Source organism: Dendropsophus ebraccatus, chromosome 2, assembly GCF_027789765.1.
Source record: "Dendropsophus ebraccatus isolate aDenEbr1 chromosome 2, aDenEbr1.pat, whole genome shotgun sequence".
Classification (NCBI taxonomy): domain Eukaryota; kingdom Metazoa; phylum Chordata; class Amphibia; order Anura; family Hylidae; genus Dendropsophus; species Dendropsophus ebraccatus.
The window spans coordinates 57215571-57243532 of record NC_091455.1 but is presented as its reverse complement, the minus strand read 5'-3'; the positions used below and the strand labels follow the sequence as shown (position 1 = coordinate 57243532).

Sequence of the window (27962 nt, the reverse complement as noted above, 5' to 3'; positions counted from 1 at the left end):
TCCCTCACCTTCAAAATCATGGCAGATGCACTGCAGGCTGATGCTTGCATCAGGGGACAGGACTGTGGAGGTAATCTCTTCATAGCTGTAACCCCTCTCACCCCGGACAGTGAGTGCTTCTGTACTGTGCCCACATATGCACGGTACTTTCCTCCCTGCAGTGTCTGTCTGTCCTTGTGTTTCCCATCCTCTCCATTGCTGCTATAATGTGCCTGCACTTACATTCAGCTATACACACTGCTGCTATACTGTGCCTGCACTCACACTCAGTCATTCACACTGCCGTATAGGAAAGTTTCTGTCACTGTCCTCCTGCACATCTCTGTGATTATCACTTCCTGATTGGTCCATGCTGAACACTCACCCCTTCCCCATTGTGATCATGTGACCACAAAGATCTCTGTCAGCCCTGCTTCTCTATTCTAGCATGTTGTACTACACTACTGCATTATGGGATCTTCAGCTGCATCCTGTATCTACAAACTGCAGTTTTTTTAGGTTTATGCAGTTACTATACATTATACTCCACATAATGCTATAATTGTTACACTGTACAGTAACGTATAATATGACATATGCAGCTGTTTCTGAATGTTTGTTTTATTTGTTTTACACGTTTTTCAGAATTAAAAAAAATATTATTTTGGGGTGTGGAACAATTTGTCTGCATTTCAATGATTTCTTATGGGAAATTTTGCTTTGGTTTAGGAGTGGATTTGGATTACAAGTGCGGTCCCGGAACCCAATCCAAGGCACCGTAATCCAAGGCACCACTAAACTGTGTGTGTGTATATATATATATATATATATATATATATATATATATATATGTATATGAACATACATATTTCAACTTATCAAAAGTTTTGATCGGTCAGAGTCTGAGTGTTCCGGAATCTGGAACACAAACCAGAAAAAAGCACACAGTGAATTCACACCCAGTTCCATATCTCGAGTCCTGGAAGGAGTTTCAAAGCAAGTCTACGAGGTCCCTCTAGTATGTTTGTCTCCCAATTTGTTCTCCAGATCAGTTGAGGTCTGACCACTCAGACCCTGACCAATACCAGTTTTTTTCAAATGTCTCTCTGACGAATGTAAAGTTTTGTTTTGTTTTTTTTTTTACAGGGTCTCTAAGAATATTCATAAAAAAACTGCAGCAGTTTATCCCTATTCTTCTCCTATGTCAAGTCAGCCAAATCAGCCATGCTATTCTCTGCAGGATTTCAGTAAAACTCTTTATAAAGCTGGTTTATAAAGTTGAGGTCATTTATATGAATAATCCAACCAGCAACATGCCAGACTTATCCGGCATATCACTCCAACTTAAAAAACGATCACAGTGAACTTGTGCAAAGTGGTAAATCATCAGCTGAATTTGTCCGTTCACACCATGCAGCCAACCATAGCCAAAGAAAGTCAAAACAAATGACTGTTTGCATGAAATTTACAAATAATGGTTGGCTGGAATGGTCAAAAATGGGCATTTTTAAGAGGACAAAAGAAAAACTGAATCGTATAACCTTTTGTTCCCTCTGTGAGTCTTGGCCTGTTCTCAGCTGATAGAAGGAGGCAATGGATGTCACTGGACCTATGGATGGCAATGGACCTATGGATGGCAATGGACCTATATAAATACCTGCAACTACGCCACTGTCTTCAAGCGTTGCAAGTTCATGGAGACACTTCTAAAACGTTATATGAAAGTCAATTCTATAACCCGTCATTGCATCCCAAGGGGCTGTCTAGGGCGTATAAAGCCCTACAACTCCATTCAGGGTTTCCTCCATATAGGGATAAGTGGGAAAGTGACCTAGGGGGAAAATTCTCTGTGTTATAATGGGAACATGTCTATCGCTCAGCGGCCAAAGTTTCTAAATGTTTCTTAACCACATAGAAGCCTCTAGAAAATTGTTATATCGCTGGTATTTCAATCCTTATAGACTCTCTAAGATGTTCACTGGTACCTCCCCATTATTTTGGCGTTGCCAGGAACATATTGGAAATTTATTGCATGTGTAGTGGGACTGCCCTAAGATACAACCCCTCTGGGATGAGATTCATGATCTATTAAAAAGGATTATTGCCTCTCCTTTCCAATGGTCGCTGAGTCTAGCGTTGTTAGGCCTAGGAACAGAAGATTTCTCTAAACCTGATTTCACGGTGGGTTTGCATCTCCTGATGGCCACTCGTAACTATATCGCAAAAAGGTGGAAATCAGGGGATGTGCCTACGATGACGGAAATTTTTAACGCAGTTATTTATAACTACCAAATGGAAGTGGCCATAGCTACTCGTGTGGGCTCCCACACAGGGGTACAAAAAAGCTGGAGACAGTGGCCCCCCTTCTTTGATTCTACTATGTCTACGGGAAGGGGCTCGGGAGTGTCTACGTCTGCTGATGTATCTATCCCCCTTAGTTCTCCACTTGAACTTGCCTAACAAATTAACCCCCCCTCCCCCCCCCCTCTGCCCCACCCTTCCCTCCCCCACAACTAATAAAAAACGTCCACTGTTTGCAAAATACGTCCGAAAATAATGATCATGTTCATTATTTTGACGTTCGCGGTAAAAGCATCCGTTATTCAATGCATTGTGTGCATTGGACTTCTGTCTTTCCATTGACTTCAATGCATTGCTATTGCAGTCAGTTAACTGATGTTGCGGCAAAAACTGATGTTTTTTTTAAATATCAAAATCAGACGCCTTTTCTCTATTTTTGACGTTGTGTGAACATAGCCAAAAAAAAACTTAAACCATGTACAGAGTGTCACAGCTCAATCAAATGATTGCCTTATCTGTGAGTGCAGATGGCTGGGACTTCCTGCGTCTGTTCTCTGTTTTTCAACCAGCACAAGATTAAAAAGCTGCCTTCAGGAGACTGGACCTGGTTACAAGTAAGTATAGCTTTGTTTTTAATCATAAAATACAAAATAAATAATTGTTCTAAATTTTCCATCACATCCCCTGTTGATTTAGATTTTGTAAGTTATAATGACAGTGTGCATTTAAGGCTAGTTTCGTACACAATTTGCAAAAAATATATAAATGAATGGAAAAAAAATTCCATGATGCTTTTTAAGGCTTATTAAAGGAAATTTTTCTTTTAAAGTCTTTCTGAAGGAGAATGAAGGAGAATGAAGGAGAATCTCCTTGAATGAAGGAGAGTATCTCCTTGGGGAAACCGTCAAGCTAGCTTAGCTTAGCTTATAAACCATGCAAAGCTCCATGGAAAAAAATAGCTTTGTTCAAGTAGGAAAAGAGCTTGGTCTCCAGAGCCACCTATTTAAGTTAGTTTCCCTGTAAGACAATGCTTATTTCTCGAGCGTGCTCAGGTTTGTCTGAACCTAAGCGTGCACTGTACTGGTGGCTAAAGTTGGACGCAGCCCTAGGGAGTCCTGGAAAACATGGATATAGCCTATGGCTGCTGTGGATTTGCCATGTGAATTTCCACACAGAAAATCTAATGCAAATTTGTCTAGAGTGCATTTAGGGGGATTGAGCATTGACTTACAGGGTAGCTACCTCCATTTGGTGGCACAAAAAAGCAGGCCCTTTTTCCTCTTAACCCCTTAACGACTGCGGGCGTATATTTACGCCCTGCGCCTGCCTCAAGGAGTTCAGAGCGGGGCCACGCGGCGACCCCACTCTGAACCGCCGTGGTCCCAGGTGCGGCATGTAGCCCGGGACCGCGGCAATTAGCGGGCACGGTCCGATTGCCATGCCTGCTAATTAAGGATTCAGTTGCAGCTGACAAAGTTGGCAGCTGCATCTGAATCCTTTATGCAGCCCTTCCCTGGTGTCTAGTGGGGTGGATCGCTCCTCCGGGACAACGTGGAGCGATCCACACATCCGGCTCGAGCCAGGGTCTGTGCCGTAATGGCACTGATCCCGGCTCGGCACTCGATTGCTTCCAGCTGCAGCAGCCGGAAGCAATCCAGTGCCTATCTCATTGATCTATGCTGTATAACTAGAAGTCCCCCAGGGCGGCTTCTATTATATGTGCAAAAAAAAAAAAAAAAAGTGGCATTATAAATAAAAAAGCCCCCCTCCCCTAATAACAGTTTGAATTACCCCCCTTTTCCCATTTTATAAATAAAAATAAATAAATAAACATGTTTATTATCGCCGCGTGCTTAATTCCCTGAACTATTAATTTATCACATTCCTGATCTCGCACGGTAAACGGCGTAAGCATAAAAAAAATCCCAAAGTGGAAAATTGTGCATTTTTGGTCGCATCAAATCCAGAAAAATTGTAATAAAAAGCGATCAAAAAGTCGTATATGTGCAAACAAGGTATTGGTAGAAAGAACACATCATGTTGCAAAAAATGACACCTCACACAGCCCCATAGACCAAAGGATAAAAGCGCTATAAGCCTGGGAATGGAGCGATTTTAAGTAACATATATTTGTTAACAATGTTTGATTTTTTTACAGGCCATCAGATAAAAGAAAAAGTTATACATGTTACATATCGTTGTAATTGGAACGACTTGAGGAACATGTATAACAAGTCAGTTTTACCACAGGGCGAGCGGCGTAAAAACAAATACCCCCCAAATAAACAAAATGAGTTTTTGTTTTGTTTTTTTTCAATTTCCCCACACATTGAATTTTTTTCCTTCTTTTGCAGTGTACTTTCTGAAAAAATTCAGCCTGTCATTTCAAAGTACAATTAGTGGTGCAAAAATAGGGGGTCATGTGGGGTTCTAGGTGATAAAATGCAAGTGCTATGGCCTTTTAAGCACAAGGAGGAAAAAAACGGAAGAGCAAAATTGGCCCAGTCCTTAAGGGGTTAAAAAAGAGTCTTGTTGAAGTTTGATTCAAACCACGGCATGGGTATAGACTTTGAGAGTTTTTTCCTCAAAGGCTTTACTACAGAACTTCAATAACTCCAGGGGAAAAAACATCCCAATTATTAAGAGAATCAATTACAGAACAAATAACACACACTTGAAGAGTCATGAGAAAAAACTTGATATGTTAGGCTAGGTTCACACTGCGTTTTCAGCATCCGTTTAACGCATCCGTTTTTTGAAAAAAACGCATAAAAACGGATTGCAAAAAACGGATTCATTTGTGTGCATCCGTTTTTCCATTGACTTCCATTATAAAAAAAAACTGATCCGTTTTTTTTGACGGACCAAAAAACGTTGCTGACCCTATTTTTCTGGACGTTAAAAAAAACGGATCCGTTAAACGGATGCTGAAAACGCAGTGTGAACCTAGCCTTAGAGAGATGTCAAGAGTTTTGATCAGTCAGGGTCTGAGTGTTTAGCTCGCCATCAATCGGAAGAAGAAACAAGGAGAAGTCCACACTCTCATCACAGGTGACGGGACAGCCACATAATGTCTTTGGAGTCGTCTCACTCACACAGACGCAAAGTAGGAAGAGGAGCAACGTGGTCATCTTATAGAAACAGTAAAACATAGAAACAAAGAAGACTGTCAGAAAAAAAGACCACTTGGATCTTTTAGTATTTCCCTTCTTATTATCTTAGGATAGATATATGTTTATCCCAGGCAGTGACTGTATAATTACCAACTACATCTGCTGGTATTTTGTTCCAAGCATCTACTACTCTTTCAGTAAAGTAATATTCAGTATTTTATTTTTTTTTTATCAAAAACACTTCCCTCCTGATCCTTATTTAGTCCTTTAACATATTTAAGGGTGGGTTCACACTACGGAATTCGCGCGGATAATGTCCGCGGAATTCCGTCAGCTGTCCGCCCGCACATCTGGGCGCCTTTCCGCTGGCCCCATAGACACCATTCTATGGGCCGGCGTATTCTGCTATACGCTGAAAGAAGTGTCATGTCACTTCTTTTAGCGGATCGCAGAATACGCCGGCCCATAGAATGGTGTCTATGGAGCCGGCGGAAAAGCGTGTGCCCGTGCGGGCGGACAGCTGACGGAATTCCGCGGACATTGTTCGCGAGAATTCCGTAATGTGAACCCACCCTTAATGTTTTGATCATGTCGCCCCTTTCTCTTCTTTCCTCCAGAACATACAGATTTAGATTTTTAAAGGGGTTATCCAGCATTAGAAAAAAAGTGCCGCTTTCCTACAACACCACTCTTGTCTCCAATTCAAGTGTGGTTTGCAGTTAGGCTTCATTCACTTCAATTGAACTGAGTTGCAAAACCTGCACCCAAACTAGAGACAAGATTTGTGGCCAAATCTAACTAACTCTGGAAAACCCCTTCTAGTCATTCCTAATAGGTAATTTATGCTTCAGACCAGCCACCATTTTTGCATCCTGCCTTTGGACCCACTCATTCTACTAAACCTAAGGGGCCGAACGCTGAAGGCCTAACCGTTAAAAACACTTGACATGTTTTTCTGACAGGTATACAAGTCATGGGCCAAACTAGGGATTGCTATTGATAAAACATATAGCTTAGAATCAATCATAGGTGGTATCTCGGCACCAGGTCTAATATTCTAGTAAAATACAGAGATAAAGTAATAATGGGACCCAAAGCACCAAAATAACTTTTTATGTGAGAAAATAAATCTTTATTATTACTCCTAAACCAAAATGTGAGTAAGGACCTGAATATGCAGGTATAAAAAGGTATACAAATAACAAGGTAAAAACTAAGTGCTGCAATATAAAAAAAAAAGTTGGAATAATGATTACATTAGTAGCAGCACAAAGCAGCCCTGAGTGCTGGCTCACAACATAAAATCAGCAATTATCATCAATACAGTCAACAATATGAATTACAGTCATCAAACAAAATAGATACAAACTAGCTACGAAGAATGGCCTGAGATGAGGTTATCTGCCTCACAGGAGCCATACAGGAGGTTCATGCAATGTCTCAAATTAAAGCCAATTGACTAAACAGCGTAGGCAAGTGTCTCAAAAGTGAACATTTTCTCTTGCGTAATTGCATGGTTCAACACATATAACAACCAACTAACCTTTGCCCTAGTCATGAGCAAAACACACTGGGGAAAACTGGAGAATTAGATCACATATACTTGCAAATGAACTGGGTTTTGTAAAAAGAAAAAAAAAAGGAAATGGGACTGGAACAGTTTTACAATCTGTTAAAGTGCCACTTACATTTAAAAAAAAAAAAGTTTTGATTGGTAAGGGTCTTGGTACTGAGAATGGGAGAGAATCACCTAGCTGAGCACTTCTCCCCTATGTGGTTCTATACATCAATGGGTTTCTAAGCACCCAGACCATGACCAATTAAAACTACGACATATCAATACATAATTTAGGATAAAATCACAAAAATGTTGAAACAAAGAGGCCCCATATATCCACACAGTAAACATAGATCATTGCTCGGATTGAAATAGTCACTCAAGATTTTTTGAACTTCTTCTAGCTCTTACATTGAGGCAATCTCATCTCCTGTATGATTCTCAAGTGTTGTTTCAAAGGCTTGTTTTTGCTAGTCAATTCCGCTAGCCTTTGGTTGCTGACAATTGTAATTATATGATTTTTCTCCCAGCAACCAGTAAGGGCTGAGTGTTATTTTGCCAGAGCCTATTAGGACATAAAAGCTGAGCTGTGATTGGCTACCAGTTACCTGTTCACCTCAGCCACTGCTAAAGCCTCTACACCTGTCTCTGCAGTAACAGGCTGCTCAGCCAATTACTGGCCACAATGCTGTCCCATCTCGACCAATGATTGGCTGAGCGACCTGTAACTGAAGAGAAAACTATAGAAACTTTAGCTAGGGGCGGCTGCAGTTAGTGGGGAACAGGCAATAGGACCCCGGGGAGTGTGGAGAGGTAATAACTTTATTATTTTCTATATAAAGCAAGGGCTGCTTAGACATTTATAATAATGTCTGTGCAGCCCTTGCTGCATGATTATCAATCCGTGTAATAGGCTAAGTAAGCGCCAATCTAGCAGATCAGCCAGCACGCACTTACATAGAAAATCAGGCCATGTAATATGACTCTTAGCCATCAAGCTGCATACATAGGCTCTAGGTCACAATTATATTAGTTAGGAACAATGCGTGCAATGAGGAGTACCTTCACCCATAGTGATTGTTAAAGTTTACCTTTTGTTAAAACTTTCAAAACCTAAATCAACAGTAGATGTGATAGAAAGCAAGTTTGCAATTTACATTTATTATGATTATTATTATTATTTTAGTTATCAATAAAAACACGGCATTCCCTGTGTTCTGACATTTTTTCCAAGAGTGTAAACACAGGAAGACCAGTGTCTAAAAAGCTGCCTTCAGGAGACTGGAAAAATAGAAAAATCACAGCTCCAACAGATTTTTTATTTTTTTGACCCTGAAATGCGTTCGCATTATGTTTTTATCTGTTTTCACAATTTTTATATGCTTATGGAATAAAAATTATGGAATTTTAAAGAAGATCATTTTTCTATTTTTGCACATATCATCTGGGTAGATGGCCCAGGGTATGTCCACTTGCTTCGACCTTCAAAGGGTTACCTCATCTCTCTGGGACATTTTCACAGCCGTTTCACGCTCTACAGCGCTTTCTCTAGCCTATTGTCTACGCTGTAGAGCGTAAAATGTCTGTTGCCGCCAGTTGAACACCCCTGCATCTACTGTGTATCCCATGTATGTTCTGATCGGTGTATGTATTTCACTACAATAAAAGACCACAAGCTTCATTGGTGAGTGTTGCCTTATCTTCTATTATTCATCATGCCATACTGTGTACTCTTACAAGGCAGAGCGCCTGAACCAGCGGTCTCCCGATCACTATTGCTGTGAGTTGGCTGCTAATTGTTGGAAGCTGAGAGAGGAGCTGAGGCACGTTACACTTTGTGAAGACTGTTCCGGGATTCACTTCTACTATTGCTATTCCATAGGCAGTTAGTCCATCTGAACTAGAATAATTTACCAACAACCGTTATTGCACTGCCAGGCGGCCAAACCGCAAAGTAACAATGGTTATTTTGAACTCAAAATGACGGACGTCATTTTAAAAAATTATAAACTGACAAGAAAAACCATTGTGAGAATATAGACTGTATTTAAATGCACATAAATGCACAAAAGTGGGGACCCCGAAAAACTATGCATTTACTCTATACATCTACTTTATCTACTCTGTTGCCATCATTCTGTTTAATCAAATTTCCATTTTTCTTACTGTGTATCACAATGCATTCACATGAAATACTGAGTGGATTCTAGAGGTTGAATTGAACCAGAGGAATGATTATTTTGCTTAGCTATAAAGCATTCATTGGGTACTATTATGTGAACTGTCTCCATGGAGGCCTCGAGAGCATGCATCAAATGAGATGATGATTAAATAGTGAAAACTAGACAAAGGTTGAGTCTCTGAGCGTGATTACAAAGAGTTTATATCAAAAATACGACCATGCTTTATATACACTAAATAGTTGTAAAAAAACAATACCTATCTTATCTAGCAAATTAACTGCTATAATAGATCAGCACAGGGTCCCTCTCCAGTGTGATAGAAAAGGCTTGAGCAGGGGGTCATAGTGGTAACAGTAGTTTTGATTAGCATCCAGATTGAAGGAAAAGTGTACAGGGATAGGTTCATCAGGCTAAAAGGCTACGTTAAAAGCACCAAATTCACATAATTATTACTGTCATTATGACATAATACATTTTACATAGCTTTATACAATTATTGGAATGTACCTGAACGTTCGGCATTTGATTAGCGGTGGCTGCTGAACTTGGATAAAGCTCTAAGGTTGTCCGGAAAACATGGATACAGCCAATGACTATATTCATGATTTCCACATAGCCTTAGGGCTTTATCCAAGTTCAGCAGCCACCGCTAATCAAATGCCGAAAGTTCGGGTTCGGATCAACTCGAGCATGCTGGAGGTTCGCTCATCTCTAGTGCACAACACAAAAAGAGTCAACACAATAGCAAGGCAAATAAGATGAGCATTAGGCCGTTCACACTACGTATATTTTCATAAAACTACGGGCGTTGTTGCCGAGTGCAACAACGGCCGTGGTTATTCCGAAAATACACTTAATATTGACCCCCTATGGGATCCCGGCTGGAGTGTATACACATGGTATACATTCCGTCTGAGATCTCTCACAGAGCTGCAAGAAACTGACACGTCAGTTTTCTGCGGCCGCTATTCAATGAATAGCGGCCGCAGAAAACCTTGTCAGTGCACATTGTGGAGCGAGCAGCTCCGGACGCACGCTTCATAGTGTGCAGTAGGGGAGTTCTGATGTGGGCAAGCAAGGATGCGCCCACATCAGAACTCATTGGGCTGGTACTGCAGTACCGGCCGGGATGATCTTTTCAGAGACCAGCTGTTCAGTGACCGCTCCGTTCCATGGTCTCATACGAGGTCTGAACATAGCCTAAAGGATATCAATGCATAGGTAGTATAAGCTGCTAACACATTGACAATGAATGGTAAACTGAAGGAAACGACTTACAAAGTACAGAGAGCCTGTGGTATAAACATAACCGCTCTAAGGGTCTCTTTAGACACCATTTTCACCACTTTTAAATGTGTGTAAATAAAAAAAGTATTTTTCAAAACCTTTTATACGAAAAACTTAAGGAAATACTCTATATTCCGAGCATGTTGCTTCTTCCATGCTTCTGTCTGGGGTCTTTCATGCACTCTTTCTGTTTTTAGTGGGAACTGTCTGCTCCAAACGTTATATCTGGTGTACATCCTATAATGGACTTTCTGTTCTTTTATACACTGTAGCCAGGAATTTAGCCAGTTCCCATCCACTAAATCTTCTTGACAGTGCTTTACTGGCTAGAGTATACAGGTAAACAGGAAGTCCAGGGGGCTATAAACATTGAAACATAGAAAAATAGAAGATTGTCAGCAAAGACCACTTGGTGCATCTACTTTAGTTATCTTGGGATAGATAAATGTTAAATTTTAGTTATTCCAGATTTGCCTACCACATCTACTGCAAGTTTGTTATCTATTACTCTTTCAGTAAAGTAATATTTTCTTGTATTGTTTTTGACCTTTCCTTTAACTAATCTTGGATTGTACCCCCTTGTTCTAGTGTTCATTTTATTTTCTATTGAAAACACTCCTCCTTAACATGAGAATTCTGCAGGATTGGTTGCAAGAGACATATCAATACTCCCTGATAGCAAGGGGCGGAACATGTGAAGCCCTGCATCACTCCCTCTACTCCTCCTCCTCCTTCTCGGAGGCTCAAAGAGTGAATCCATTGTTCATATAAGTGTGGAGGTCTTGGAACACTTTACTGTACATCACAAACAAGATCAGTCTAGCCAGTGGTCTTTCTACCAACCTTTTTGCAACAGTATCCTCTTCCACTAAAGAAGACCTTACCCAATATTCCAGTGGTGGCGAACTAGTGGATTAAAAATTGCAGCAGACATTGTGAACCCTGCCACCTAGAAAGTTCTCTAATTCTCTCAGGCATGTTTGAAATATGATTTTCTGTGCCCTCATATGTTTTACTTCTTACAGTCTCAGGCCACGTTCACGCAATGTATATTTTCATTAAACAACGGCCGTTGTTGCAGTTTTGCAACAATGGCCGTTATTTAATGATAGCTGCTGATTGCATAGATCTTTATGGAATCCCGGACAGAGTACATATGCACTGTATACACTCCGGCTGGGATTCCATGCGGCCGCACAAAACTGACAGTGCAGACAATGTGAAAGTACGGCTCAAGCCGGACTTTACACTGTCTGCTATGGCTAATTGGAACGCGGGCACGTCTGAATGTGCCCGCATTCCAACTCCAAAGAAGCGATATTAATTCGGCCACTACTGCAGTACCGGCTGGGGTGGGGGGGTGGGGGGATTCACAGACACAGCCATTCTGTGACATGGGCGTGTCACAGAATGGCCGCTGTCTTACAGCATGTGAACATGGCCTCAAAGCTTTGTAATTTCAGTTTTCCTCTCTGTATCGCCAGAGAGTTGGGGAGATTTATGTTCCCGCCTACCTGCTTTCTCCCATACTGAGGGCGCCTTATCTCTAGCACTTAATTGTTCCTTCTTTTCTATCTCAACTACACATTCACGACCTATTGTATAACCAATGGTCCTAGTATGACCCTCAATTTTCCCCATCAGCACTTCTTAAAATATTGACCAAAACACTCAAATCTATGTCACTGCCATGCTACTGGGAAATTTTAATGAAAATCTTGTACAGAGGCTACATATCTCCTCAACAAAGCTTTTTCATGTGTTATATTCCCACCCTTGCCTTTTCCAGGAGCGGGGAGGTCACCACAATATGTTAATGCAGAAATCTTTCAAATGTTCACTTACCGTATAATAACAAACATAACCAAAGCATTGCCCACCAAGCCAATGACAAATACCATGGAGTAGACTGCTGTAATAATGACTGAGATTGTAGGAGAAATAGTGGTATAGTTGGTCTCATGTGTTGGTGACACTGTGTATCCACTGACATTCTCATAGTCTCCCCATCCGACTAGCAAACTGGAATTGGGATAACAGATGGAGGTACAGACGGGTATGCACCCCGGGGAGCATGTAGTACCCATTGCCGTTCTCTTTGGATCAATGTCCTCTTCTCGAAAAATCTGTACGGGAGATTCCATTGGAGCTAAGCAGCTGAGGTTCTGAAAAACATTGTAAATCATAAACAATAAGGAGCAATGTTCATTTAATATGAAGGTAAATATATCATTAGTTAAAATGAATATCAATTAAGACACTTAGGATTTTTTATTAATATTTAAATTCCTGAAAACAAGTGAAGTCAATATAACATTTAATGTAACAAAGTATAATATATAAAACAATAGCAGTTTACATGAAACTAAACATATAAAAGGTATCAGTATGTAGTGGAACATGAAGTCCTCATACTGCACTATGCAAACATAGAACATCAGAAATCCCTTCCCCCGCATGCAATCTCTACTACTGTATTGTAAATCAACACCTAACACAGTGTCAATCTGTTCAGTTTAGCCAGGGCACCTTTCTCTAGCTCTGTGTAATTCCTCCTCTCCTATTACAATGGCTGATTATCGGCCAATATTACCCCTTGTAATAGGGCCAGCAATCAGCTGTCAAACAAGCAACCCCTTAATTCTGACTTTGTCATTGTCCGTCTGCGGCACATCTACCTCTTTAATAAAGGATGTTAGGTTGACAGCTTATTAAAGCAAAGGGCTGCAAGATTACTGAGCTGTGTAATAGCCTTAGAGAACGAGAGCCAATCAATGAGATTGGTGCTTGTTAACCAAGTATCTGAGGACATTTAATACAGCATTAACAGGGTTTTCCAGGCAAAACGTACTGATGAGTTATCCCCTGGATAGCTCATCAGTCACTCACCGGTGGGGTACCAACACCCAGCGCTCCCACTAATCAGCTGTTCAATGTCCGTCACTACACAGTGAAGCTGATCATTTGACACATTTCCACCGCTACACAGTAAATGGAGCCAACTTCTTCTGGCCCTGATCACTATAGTATGGGTGTCTGATCAGTGACTGAACGATTTGCCCAAAAAACTCCTTTATAGAGCAACCAGAGTTGCAAGTAGGGGCTGTCCTGTCATTTCTATACAGAGAAGAAAGGGGAAAAAAAGCCAATATGAGGACTCTGGAGAAATACACCAGCTTTGGTCATGCACCCTAAAATGAAGAAAATGAAAAACCTGTTAGTATGGAAACCATTTTTCCTGTAGACAGGAGCAAGATGCATAAGTGGGGGTCCAAACAAACTGGGAACACCAGGCACCGATGAGCACGGAGATGCACTAACGCATCAGGAATGATGAGAGTCATAGTGGTATATAGGATATCTTTATTCGGACAACGTGTTTCCAGGGGGATCCCTCTTCATCAGGTCCATAGATCACCTCTCAGCTGTCTTTGCTGTAAACTACCACTTACATCTTTTGTCTTCTCTAAATAAATTCAGGGAAGAAAGAATATGCAAAGTAGCTCTCACACCTCTTAAAGAGGACCAATCACCTAAAAATCACTATCCCTATTATCAAAGGAAATCTCTCCCTAAGTCTATCTAAGAAGATACAGACTGCCTGTGCAGTCTGTATCTTATCCCTTTACCCAATTCTCTTGCTTGCTGAACGAAGGCCGGGCGCCGCCATCTTGATGACGTCACTTTGCGTTTCACCGCTGGAACGCAAGTGACGTATTCAAGATGGCGTCGCCCGGCCTTCCAGCACCGAACAAGAGGATCAGGTAAAGTATAAGCTACAGACTGTAAAGGCAGTCTATTTATGAAGATACAGACTGCCTTTGCAGTCTGTATCTTATACTTTACCTGTTCCTCTTGTTTGCTGCAGCAAGGCCGGCGCCGCCATCTTGATTACGTCGCTTGCGTTCCACCGCTGGAACGCAAGTGACGTATTCAAGATGGCGCCGCCCGGCATCAGACTGCAATGGACAAGAGGATCAGGTAAAGTATAAGATACAGACTGCAAAGGCAGTCTGTATCTTCATAAATAGACAAAATGAAGATACAGACTGCTGTTGCAGTCTGTATCTTATACTATACCTGTTCCTCTTGTTCGGCCCGGCCGCCGCCATCTTGATTACGCTACTTGCGTTCCACCACTGGAACGCAAATGACGTAATCAAGATGGCGGCGGCCGGCATTGCTGCCGCTGTGGATGACGGGAGCTTCCTGTCTCGAGCCGGCTCTTTTGAAAAGAGCCGGCGCGAGACAGTGAGTTAAAAAATGAATAAAACAAAAACGCGGCCGAAAAAATAAATAAAAGTATTTACAAATGTTAATTAAATTAATAATTACATTGAATTAGAAAATAAAATTTTTTTAAATTTCTTCCGTGATTGGTTCTCTTTAAGCAAAGAGATGTCCCTTTAAGTCAAGTCTCGCTCAGTCAAGGAGCCTTAGAACATTGACTGGAGATTTTATGCCAAGCCAAACTATCTCTCCAAAAGGAAAGATTTCCCATCTGCAGATAGCTATTTTGGGTTTTTGACCCTCATCAGTGCAGAGCAGGGTGTTGGCTGGCTAGTGAGAGGTCTATTGACGTGGGTCAAAGGGGTAATGACTCTCCTTAAGGAGAGCCCGTCTCAAGGACGTGTGGAGACTTACAGACCATTGCTGCTCCACTAGGAATAAATTCATGCATTTTTCATTTATGCCTCAACTTTAACACAAGAGTACTGTAAAAAAATGTTCAATGTTTTTTGCATAACCCAATATGGCACATCAACAGCATTTTCAGTATTCACATTTCAGTATACAGCCTCATATAACTTGTAGGTGTGTTTCCCGACATTTTGCTGCAAAAAGTCAAATATTGCTCCCAGTATCCTGTTAACCTGGAAGGAAGGAGTGTGTTTTTGGCTCTCTTTGTTCATAGATTTAATCCTTCTTATTCCAATGGGTAAAGATCCCTACCAGATAAAGTATACTGTAAATTGCAGTGGACTATAGGTACAACTATCTGCTCTGAATGCTATTATGCATAAGGCCATGTTCACATGGTAGAAGACACTGGCCGTTCCGTGACCCGGCCGGGTCATGGAATGGCCAGTGTCAGAGAAGATCTTCCTGTCCGGTACTGCAATACAGGTCAGATGATCTTCACTGCTGCTGAATTCAGATGCGGGCGCATCTGTGTGCGCCCGCATCCGAATTCCCTCCTGCACAAAATGGAGCGTCCGGTCGGAGACACACGCTCCATTGTGTGAACTGACATGTCAGTTTTTTGTGGCCTTGCCGGCGATCCCGGCCGGATTGTATACTGTGTGTATACACTCTGGCCAGGATTCCATAGAGAGCAACACAAAGTAAGTGTCAACAACGGCAACAACGGTCGTGATTAATATGACACATTGTGTTAACATAGCCTAACCAAAGATTCTGCTCACATTTACCAAAATGCTTCCCTCCTGCAGTTACACCTTTGCCTAATGTTTACCTAGTTCAATCTATAATCCTACAGTGTTAATCCAGAGGGAGACACAAGCCCCTACAAGGCATCTGATCAATTCTTGTCTGACACTATAGATGGAAATGAGAATGAACTGTGGACCAAAGATCCATTGTGATATCATTACTTTCCAGAAAGGCTTCCAGTCCCTTGAGACCCTTCAACAAATCAACCATCAAAACATCTGTAGCAAAGGAAGTAAAGAATTCCTGTCAATGGTAATGGTGGTGTCTCTAGACATAGTAGATGCTAACTTGCCATAGTTGCAGATCTATTTATGAAAAGTCATTAGACAGATGCTGCCCATACAGATTGTTATTGTCATGTACCAGAATGTGAAGTCTCTAAGTTGTAATCTATTTGACACAGGCTAAACTGTGGTGCAGATTCTGAATTATTCTCTAGTTTTCAGTTATGGACTTGTACAGGAAGATTTCCAGGTCACAGTCCCCATAATAATCACAATCGCATTGTTGGAGCTGTGACATGGTTATCAATGAAGCCAGAGTTTGTCACTAGGATAGCTTACATGACCTTTCTTTAAGGTCATATTTCTTCCAATCAAATAATAAAGTTTCATACAAACCATGCAGTCCAGGATTTGTTTTACTTTAAAATCTGTAGAGTACTTGGTAAGTCAGATGAAACGCTTTAAACGTGGAGCAAGTTCTGAACCAGATGTTCAGCCATATTCTATTGTCTGAAATAATTCTAGGACCCTGGTGTTGGCCTATTAGCACTCCTATTGGCCTTAGCAGCAACAATAATCCAAAATCTTGTGAACCAACACCCAGATGTTTTGAATATTGTTCTATGGAAGAGGAACATTGAGGTAGTAACCCTAGACTGTGATAAAAATGAATGTTTTTCTGGTAAACTATGTCCATGAAAGCTGAGCTGCTCTATCTGACCATTAGCTTACAGACAGTCACAGAGGTAAAGTCCAGGAAAATATTACCAAATTCTTTATGTCAGCTTATTTAGGTATACGGAGTACAAGGCTAATCTTTAATTAAAGGGAAAAATCTGGAAAAAATCTATAGTTAGCCGTGCTGCCAGGTCTATGAGGGACATGCCAGTAATGAATACTTACCTGTCCCACTCCCTAACGATGACGATCCCAGGCCGCCCACTCTGTGCCACTGTCAGCATTTTGAAAACATCTGATAACATGCCGCTGTGACTGGAAATGGCTGCTCGGTATAGAGTGAATTTTGACCAGCCATTTTAGACGTCATTGCATGTTACAAAAATGCTGACAGCAGAGTGAGTAGCTCAGGAACCCAGAAGTGATGAGGCAGTGGGACAGGTACATTGTCCATTACTAAATGTCCCCCGCAGCCCCAGCAGTGGGGTAACTATAAATTTTTTTTACGGACAACCCCTTTAGAGCAACATGTAAAATAAAAAAAAAAGTCCTAAGGCTAGTTCTCCTCAAAATATTGATTTTATTTTAAATTACATGAAATTACATCCATGGTGATGTAGAAACAGCCCATTGTAAATGTAAAAAATACCCTTTTCTAAACATTTGCACTATACTTCCCAGAACTTGAATATAAACTGGCCTTCATAATTGGAGACAAAGTGAATGATGATAAAAACTAAATTTCTCTCTGAAGATGATCTTGATCAAGAGTGGTATTAATGGTAAACCATTAATAACCATTTAAAAAAAGAAAACAGCCCATGGCCATCTAACGGGTAAAAACCAACACAGGAGGAAAATCAGTAACAAAGTCCACTGAGATGTTAGTCCTAGGATTATCAGAACGGGTAAGGACTGAAGCTGCCTGTTGGGATGGTTTAAAGTAAGCACATATGGTGAAATAAACAAAATCCTTGATTTTTATCTCCAACCAAGACATCTATATGAACAGGAGATGAGCTCACATGAGGCGCTCAATGAACCCAAAATAACACCTTGCTATGGAGATCAGGGGACACAAGAGAACAATCTCTAGGGGACACCTGAGGAGAGATATTGGTAGAGGTGTACACATGGATATTCTAGATGCACCATAGCTGTAAGGAAAGAATATCAGTTGTCAAGACCTAGAGAAGATGTCAAAAGTGATGGACAGTAGTTTTTACTCTGGCCAGAGCCTCTCCATAGAACAAGACTACATTGAATGCCCTAATACAATAGGAGCTCAAAGCATGTAATACTCTGCCTAATGCAGTCCTGAGAGGTCCTGGGATATTTATTGTACCATGGAAGTGCAGGAAAAAATGTATACATAGAATCTGTGTGTCAGATGACTGAAGTATGGTTGTGTGACCAAACCACAAGCTTGCTTGGAAGAAACAGATGTAGCGAAGACAAGCAGTTGCAAGACATCCAAGCAGAAATAAGCCTTGTGTTTGACCAGTTTATGGACATCAGTATGAAGGGGTTGAATCATCAGCAGCTTTAGAAATCAATAACCTGATAATTCTGTCATCACAAAATGGAATGTAGGGGTAAAGCCATTGGAAGGAAAAATCTTAGGTAGCTGTGCCAGCATAGTCCCAGATTGGGGGACCTAGGGCTTTTGGGCTTTTGGAACTGTGGGATGATAAGCAAATAGAGCAGTAAAGCAAATAAAATGCAATCAGTCAAGCGATGACATGGCGGTAAACCTAGGTGATAAAGGTCAGGGTCAGGATTATGACTGCAAGTGGCAGACCAGGCCAAGGAGTATCGGGTTGTCCCAGAAGCTGCTTCTTGGGATGTAGCGCTGGAACTGGGCAAGGTAAAAATAATTCTATTCCCAAACAGAATAACCTCTAATTTGATGTTTTCAATTGGTACTGCAATTCACTTATTTCCATAGTTATGGTCACCACCCTCCCCTGCACCCACTTCAGTTTAACAAGTCTTCTTTATGCACAGGTGCCTGAATTCTATGTAATATTCTGAGGCTGAATTTAGCTTTTCTATACTTCAAGGACCCGTGCTGAATGCTGATTCTGTTTACTTTTTAATCTACATTTTTTGTGACTTTATGTGTTATATAACACCCATTTGAAGGTTCATATTATTAGACTATTGCATGTTTAGCTCACATATATGCCCAGATACATACTGTAATACTCAAAATCTAATTTGATTTTAGCTTTTTTGTACATTATTATAGGGGCAGCCATCTTGCCTGAGCTCTTTCAAAAGAATTTAAAGACATATTTTACAGCAAGCCTCATAGGCATAGACAACAATGGACAGGCCCTGCACCGCTCACATGAATGGGAAATATTACTGAGCATACTTTGAAGGGAGAAGAGGCTGAGCTGTGAGCTTCATCTATTGTCACCTTTCACTGTAATGCTGTGCAGATCACTTTCCATCAACCTCTTCCTCCTCATCACAGATGAAACAGGAAGCCTCAGCCTAGTTTTAGGCTAAGTGTTAAAAATAGAAACTGTAGCAGAAAAATTTTAAATAAGAATCAATAAAAAGTCTTAGAAAATATGTTTAACGTAAAAGATTAACATAAACAATAGGTTATTTTCTGATGACATATTCCTTTAAGTGCATTTCTAGGTGTGGAAATATATTTGCTGGATGCTCTGGGAGGTAATGAGATAGGGGCTTTGGATATATCACCCATAATAAAAGAGAGAAATTAAACAATGCAGGTCAGCAGCTTTCCTATTGAAAAAGCTCATGTAATATATTCTCTTGCTTTACTCATATGGCATCAAAGCGTTCCATACTGCGAGGATCATGATTAAGTCAAACACAGTTGCAACAATCTGAGGATTTAAAGCAATTCATTTGGTTGAGAAACTGCAGCGTGAATACAGAACAATGGCCTCCACCTACAGTCATACACAATCTGAGTTTCTATATATAATGTATCCAGGGATATTCCATAATTTCCTGCTGCACCATGTTATTTTATGGTCAAGCTGTACTCAATGATTGCATTTGTTATTAACCTCTGATCTTTAATCATAATGTAATGTGGGGTAAATGGGCCTTGAGGAGACACATCCAGAGTCAGCAAGGAATTCCATGCCTAGTTAATAGCACAAGACCATTACAATACGTGGGAAGACTATTACTTATAATACAAACTTCACCCTCCGGATAGTGAATAATTTACTCCCGTCTTACTCTTTAAAATGAAGAAGTGTGAAGCCACTGAGCTATGTCTTACACAACCACCAACAGTGCACAAGAAATGAGTTGTCCAATGGTCCAATAATAGACACTATTGGTGGAAAATTGATCCCCCAGTACCTTATAATAAGGGCAATCAATTTCCATTGTGGTGTCCATCATTTTAAAAGAAATAATGGTGCTGCATTCTGATCCTTCCATCACATCTTATAGAAATACCAACTGAAGCTCTTAAAATTTGTCAGTGTGAACAATGCAAGAGCCCTGGCACTAGCATAACAGAGACAGAAAGGCTTGGGTGCCAAAAAAACAATGGATTTCTATACCATTTCGTAGCCAGAAGTGTGTCTCTGGTTTTATATCTGGTAGCTTAGCTAATACCCATCTCAGGCAATACACTGACCTATTATCTGGACCTGAATAAGTTTTTGCACACTATTAGAGATGAGCGAGTAGTGAAATATTCAACTTTCGAGAATTCGAATCGAATAGGCATCGATATTCGAGTATTCGAATGCATATTCGATCCCATTATAGTCTATGGGAAAAAAATTTGCGCCACTTGGAAATCAAAATTCAACCACTTGGAGGTCACCAAGTCCCCCCATGAAACCTCCCTAAACTATGCAAACACTTCCGGAATGACACTGGGACATTAGGGGGAGCATGCCTGGTTGCACCCAACACCCCAAAATCACAGTATAATGCCACACTCTGCAGTTGCAAAGGAAAAATATTTGCGAACTCTTTACGAACATTTATGGCAGTGTTCACTCATTTCGTTTGTATTTCTTGCGCAATGTTACGTACATGATTCCAATGTGCGTCCGCAGAGCGTCATGTTATTCGCGCGTATCACGCGTAATGCTGTACGAACGTTACAGGAACAGTATATATGACGTGCCTTTTTCTGGGCTACTGGAACAATATGTATCACGTGCCTTTTACTGGGTTACTGAAACAGTATATATCAGGTGCCCTTAGTGGGCTACTGGAACAATATGTATAACGTGCCCTTAGTGGTGTTAAACAGGGACACTATAAGTCACTTGTACACACAGGGTACTGGAATGAATACACCTGCTGATGCTGCTGTTATATGATCTATTTCTTAGCACTGAGAAGTGTTTTTGATTCAGAGATGACTTTTTCGCTGGATATTAGCCCTGAAAAGGACTTTTGGGTTCTGTAGTAAGCCTGCCTAACCAAAACGCTACTAAAACCTATCTCACCCTGCTGCAAGATTTTTCCCTGACTAGGTTGAAAGCTCATCTGCGGTCAAGAGGCTGGAGCCAAGTATTTAAGATTCATGGTCATGTGGTTCAATTATCCAATGAGGGTAGACGCTGTTTTTGCACTGCATGCGTACTTCCAGGGTCCCTCACAGCCTCCCTGCATGGTCATTGGATTAAAAAAAAGTGCCAACTGCGATGGGAGGGCTTTTGAATGTTTCCCGCGTATTCGCCTCACTACTCGATTGAATTCGAATCTTTCGAATACCGTAATATTCAATTGAATACCTACTCGATCGAATCGTATTCACTCATCTCTACACACTATGGGGGAGATTTATGAAAGGGTGCAAATATACACCTGGTGTAAACTGTCCACAGCAACCAATCACAGCTCAGCTTTAAGTTCTGATAGAATAAAATCTCCCCCTATGTTTCCTGAAAATATTATATGATTAATAAATTTGTTGTTATTTTTTCCACTCTAAATATTCAGAGACAGTCTTCTCCTCAGGATTTGAGCTATGACAACAATCAGGGGTGACTGTAGGGAGCCACAATTCAAAAATACATTCCCACTGGCACTGAAAACAATTGATCAAGAAATATAAACTGGCATGAACTATTTAAGATGCAAAGTATGAGTCATATTGCTGTCCCTGAAATTAAAGTACAAATGTATGTAATGTACAGCCTCAGACACTTATTGTCCTCAAAGAAGGTCCTTTGTTTTTCAAATTTTTTTAAATTAAATTTCTGGTAAAACAGATTAGCAAAAATTATCCACTTTAAAGGTCACACACACTGGATCCGCAGCGGATTTCACGCTGTGGATCCAGTGTCAGTGCAGTCACTGAGAATACATACTCGCAGCGGGATTTACATCAGTGCAGTCGGTGAAAACACACACACAGTGTGATTGACATCCCACTATGTGTATGTAAGTTATCTTCCCAGCAGCTGGAGCATACTTCACCTCCTCCCTGCTCGGCTTGCTTGGTTCCTGGCATCTGCTTGTCACGCTCAGCCAATCAGTGCACTGCCCTGCCGCAGCCACTGATTAGCTGAGCGGGATGTCCTGCCGAGAACCCCCAAAGCAAGCCGAAGCGGGGAAAAGGTAATGTATCCCACTGCGTGTATGGGGGGGGGGGGTAACTTACATACACACAGTGGGATGTCAATCCTGCTGCGAGTATATATTCTCATAGGGATGACCGCAGCATCTATAGGGCTCCTGACAGAGAATTCTCCCTCTAGAGAGGGAGAATTCTCTGTCCGCTGTCCACCGGGGCTCTGCAAAGTTATTGAAGAGCCCCAATAGTAGCCATGGAAACAGGAAGGCTTCCGGTTTCCTGTCTACGGAGGCCGGCGGTCGGAGGGAGGGAAGGGAGGGGGCACGGCCGTGTGCTCTACCCCCCCCTCTCCCCTGCCGCTGTCACAAAGGAGAGGGGGCAGACATAGGGACATCAGCTTACGGGATCATTATGATTCCATAGGCTGATATCCTAAAATGATCTGGGCATTGGTGTACTGTATCAATGACCCCAGGTCATGAAAGGGTTAACATCTTTTGTGGGTAAAGTATTTGATGTTATCCTCAAATATTTTAATGAGAATGTTCATATAACACAGCACCAGCACCAGCATGACTAAGCGGATCAGCTTCAACAAGGAAGCCAGCTACAGATTTTAACTAGATGAGGCTGTGGATCTTGTGGATTTGGACTTTTCATTAACATTTGATACTGTGCCACATAAAAGAGTTGTACATAAAAAGAGGACCTTGGGACTTGTGGAAAATATATGTAAATTGGTAGGTAACTGGCTAATTGAAAGGAAGCAGAGGGCAGTTATTGATGGAATAAACTCCAATTGGGTTTTCCTCTTTGTTTATTGATGACTTTAGACTGTAGATTATTTAAAGAAAAAAAAATCAATATTTGCAGATCAAACTAAACTCTTTAAACTGGAAAGGTTATCAAACCTGGAATTATTTAGTTTGGAAAAAAACAACATAAAGGTGACCTAGTCATTACAATGTAAAAATATAACAATGGGCAGTACAGAGACTGTAGCCAAAACATTGAAGCTGTATGCCGGTCTTAACTAAATCCTTGTCCCTGTGTCCCATGCTGGATTTGTTGAGTGGCAAATACTCCTTAATAAATTTAGCTAAACTGAGGCTGCCGTGTGGCAAATGCATGGTCATGGTTGATCCAGGAAACATGTTAAAGAAAAGCGGGAATACCTTCCTTGAAAAATAGAATTTAACCTCTTAAGGACAGAGACCAAAATGGCCTTAAACAGGATGTATCATCAGGTACATCCTCTTGAATTTAACACACCGATAGATCAGCGACATCATGGGGAAGCCGGTTCCCTCTGCTCTATGATGCGCCTCCATTAGAATCAATGGAGGTACATCCTCTTTAAGGACCGGACCAAATTTCAGGAATATGACATGGGTCACTTTATCCATTAATAACTTGGGGATGCTTTTACCTATCCTGCTGATTCTGAGATTGTTTTCTTGTGACATATTATACTTTATAATTCTGGTAAATTTAAGTCGATACGTGTAGCCTATCTTTATGAAAAACACCAAAATAAGGTGAAAAATTGCATTTTTCTAACTTTCTAACTTCTAATTTTCTGCTTGCAAGGTAAATAGTTAGGCCACATAAATTAGTTATGAAAGAGCATTAGCAACATATCTACTTTATGTTGGCAGCATTTATTAAACTTGCGTTCAATTGTTTAAGACATTAGAAAGATTCAAAGTTTAGTAGCATTTTTCCAAATTTTCGCAAGAATTTCAAAATCAGATTTTGCAAGGGACACGTTGGAAGTGGATTTAAGGGGACTGTATGTTATAAGGCCCCACAAAGCACCCCATTTCAGAAACTAAAGCCCCTAAACTGTTCAAAACCAATTCCAGAAAGTTTTTTAACCCTTTAGGTGAGTCACAGAAATAAAAGCTATGTGTCTAAGAAAATTAGGAATTTCTATTTTCTTTGCAAAATTTATATTGTGATCCAATATCTTTCATAATAGAAAACCTATTTCCTACTTTTAATGGCCTGTTTCTGCAGTTTATTTGACGCAACCACAGGCCTCAAATACAAAGGAGCGCCTAGTAAATTTTAAAGCCTTCATTACAATTAGCCAATTTTTAAAGTACCACTTCTGGTTGGCAGAGGCTCTGGGGTGCCAAAACAAACACCCCAAAAAGGACACCATTTAGGAAACTACACCCCTTAACGAGTGTAACAAGGGGTATAGTGAGCATATGGACCCCACTGGTGACAGACACAAATGTGGAACAATGTGACGTGAAAATGAAAAATCATATTTTTTACACTAAAACGTCGGTGTAACTTTGAATTTTTCATGTTCACAAGGGGTTAAAAGAAAAAATAAACCACTAATCATGTAGAGCAATTTCCCCCAATTATAGGAGTATCCCACATGTGGACACAAAGTGCAAAGCCAGTGCACGGAAAGCCTCCAAAGGGAAGGAGTGCAATTTGGCTTTTGGAAGCTGGATTTCGCCAGAAAGGAAGACAGAGGCCATGTCGGGTTCGCAGAGCACCCTGCTGCCAAAACATTGGAAACTCCCCACAAGTGACCCCATTATGGAAACTACACCCTTCAAGGAATGTAACAAGGGGTATAGTGAGCACATGGACCCCACTGGTGACGGGCACAATGTGCCGTGAAAATGAAAAATTTTATTTTTTTTACACTAAAACTTGGTCTAGCCTTAAATTTTTTTAGGTTCACAAGGGGTTAAAAGAAAAATAAAACATAAAACTTGTAGAGCAATTTTCCCCCGAGTACGAAAATACCCCACATGGGGAAATATTGTGCCATGACGATGCAGGACACACCTCCAAAAGGAAGGTGCGCCATTTGTCTTTTGGAAGCTGGATTTGGCCAGAATGGAGGTCGAAGGCCATGTCGGGTTAACAGAGCCCCTGTGCTGTCAAAACATTGGAAACCCTTCCACAAGTGACCCCAATGAACTCAGGAATCTGTGGCTTGAACGTGTCAGGGGCTGGGGTCTAGGTGGGGTCACTTGAGGGGGCTTCCTGGGACCTAGTCCTAAGGCGGCGCCTTGGGGCCTATCATCACTAAATGATGATGAAGAGGAAGGAAGAAGGAACAAGGGATCTTCCTCTTCTCAATCACTGGTTGTCTCAGTATCAGAGGCAATCCAGGCGTTTGCCTCCTTAGCCAAGAAGAACCTGTGGGCCATTTTTTATTTTTTTCTTCAAGGTGCCTTCACACAAACCGGATCCGCAGCGGATCCAGCGTCAGCGCATCCCTATGAGAATACATACTCACATTGGGAATGACATCCCGCAGCGTGTATGTAAGTTAACCCCCCGCTGGCCGGAGCATACATCCCCTTGTCCTTTCTCCGGTTTGCTTCGGGATTCCCGGCGTCTGCTCGTCCCGCGCAGCCAATCAGTGTGCTGCCCCGCTGCAGCCACTGATTGGCTGAGTGGGACATCCTGCTGAGAACCCCCAAAGCAAACCAGAGCGGGGAGGACGTGATGTATACACCGGCCAGTGGGGGGTTAACTTACATACATGCAGCGGGATCCATGACATACCTGTAGGTCATAGATCCTCAAGAGGTTAAAATTACGATTATGGTGGCTTCCAGCTGTTGCAAAACTACAATTCCCATCATGCTGGACAGCCAAAAGCATTAGCTGTCTTAGTAAGATGGAAATTGTAGTTTTGCAGTTTGACCAGTGCTCTAGATCAACACTTCATCATCATCAAGACCCAAAAGCTTTTAGCAAAATTTTCTGGTGTAGTATAACACATTTCAGAACACAAACTTAAAGGAAAACTTTGCCTTTAAGTACTATTACAGGTTATAGATAAAGTTATAAAAAAAACTAGGCCATGTTCAAATTCAACCACTGCTAAAACACCTTATTATGGCTACAAAAGGAATCCACAAAGAGACAGGGCAGTATTACCAGTTGCTGCTGCCCTAAGCACTAAACCTGAAGATGCCCCATCTTCAATCACCAATTAGCCAATCACAATTCAATCACCAATAATCATGATTTTTTAGTGTCTGAACATCATATTGATACCTGATCAGGCTAAGGCCCAGATTTACTGTATGTTACCACATGCCAGACCCTCATGCGGTACCCAATAGGTGTAAGGCCAATAATCCTGGTAACAGCACATGACTACTGGGGAAGAAATGGGAGCATGGTTTCAGCCACATGCATTTCTCTACATGGAGAAACATTGTCTGAATTACGTTTTTCATGGTTTTTAAATTCTTAAAACATAAACAAATTTCCACATTGAATGAATGATTACAGCTATCAGCATATTGTCTGAAGGAATTCTCACCACAGGATTGGTAGATTTGTAGGTAATAGCTCCAGACATCACATTTACCACCGCCACACCAGACCTGACCAATACCGCCATACTGTGACTGGATAACACCGCCATACCAGACCTGACCAATACCGCCACACTGTGACTGGATAACAACTATACCAGACCTAATTAATACCGCCATACTGACACTGGACAACACTGCCATACCAGACCTGACCAATACCATGATTTTTGTTACAGCTAGATAGGTCAAAAGAGACCATTGGTCAGCGTCCGGAGGCTTCTGCCTGCTGCACCAACTAGATTGATGGATCTCTCCATATACCCAAACAGAAAGATATCTATCAATCAAAGCTGTCACTGCCATGATAACTCAGCATGAAAGGGATGACAGGTTCCTTTTAAGAAAGTGCACCTTCTATAAGTCACTTTATGTGGATTTTTCTCTTTCTCTAAAGACTAAAGCCCTGATGCTAATGGCAAATATCAAAGAATATCATTGTTTCCCTTAACAGACCCCATGAGCCCTTATCAGCTTTCACCTTTCAGTGATCCCTTTTTTGATAGAAAATATCTTATATGGTGTAAGCAAAGTTTACTGCAATGACATTTCTATAGTGTTTATTATATGTGGTCTAAAAATTTGTATATATCACAAATATCATCCATGATGGATTTTTATTATAAAACAAATGAACAGAATCTCTATGATCCACATTATAGTTTCCATTTTTAACGTCACTCATGAGACAAAAGAGATTTTCACAAGTTCACTCAATTTAAAGTGACTCTGTACCCATATTCTGACACCCTCCCCCCCCCCCCCAAACCGCTTGTACCGTTGAGATCTCTCCTGGGGTCCGTTCGACAGGTGATGCAGTCACTGTTCTAAAAAAACAACTTTTAAACTTGCAGCCCTGTGTCAAATTGGCCTGGTCTAGAGTACCAATACCCTTGGATTGTGGCACCCCTCTATCCCTTCTCCCCACCCTACTCATCATTAGGAATGCCCCTAAAACTATTTCTTATATTCATTACCTGTGTGCACACTGCACATGTGCTGGATCGTCAGGGCAAATGTGCAGCGTTAAGACGTGATAAATAAGAATAATTCTGCCTGGGGCATTCCTAATGATGAGGGCGATGGGGAGGAGGACCAGAGGGACATCGCAAACCTGGGGCATGTGTACTCTAGGCAACACCGATTTGACACAGGGCTGCAAATTTGAAAGTTGTTTTTTAGGATAATAACTGCATCACCTGCTAAACGGACCCCAGGACAGATCTTTGCTATCTGCTATCAGCTATCTGATGGTATGATCAGTTTGTGGGGG

At 41.2% G+C, this 27962-nt stretch overlaps 1 protein-coding gene across 1 annotated transcript in view; it reads right to left on the bottom strand.

Moving 5' to 3' along the window:
- The window catches only part of OPRK1 (opioid receptor kappa 1), a 50668-nt gene that overhangs the window by 13074 nt on the left and 9632 nt on the right, over positions 1–27962 (bottom strand). The window contains exon 2 of the mRNA XM_069960041.1: positions 12267–12586. Within this exon, the coding sequence (XP_069816142.1) occupies positions 12267–12565 (299 nt within the window). The 5' untranslated portion in view covers positions 12566–12586. The remainder of the gene's footprint in view (positions 1–12266; positions 12587–27962) is intronic.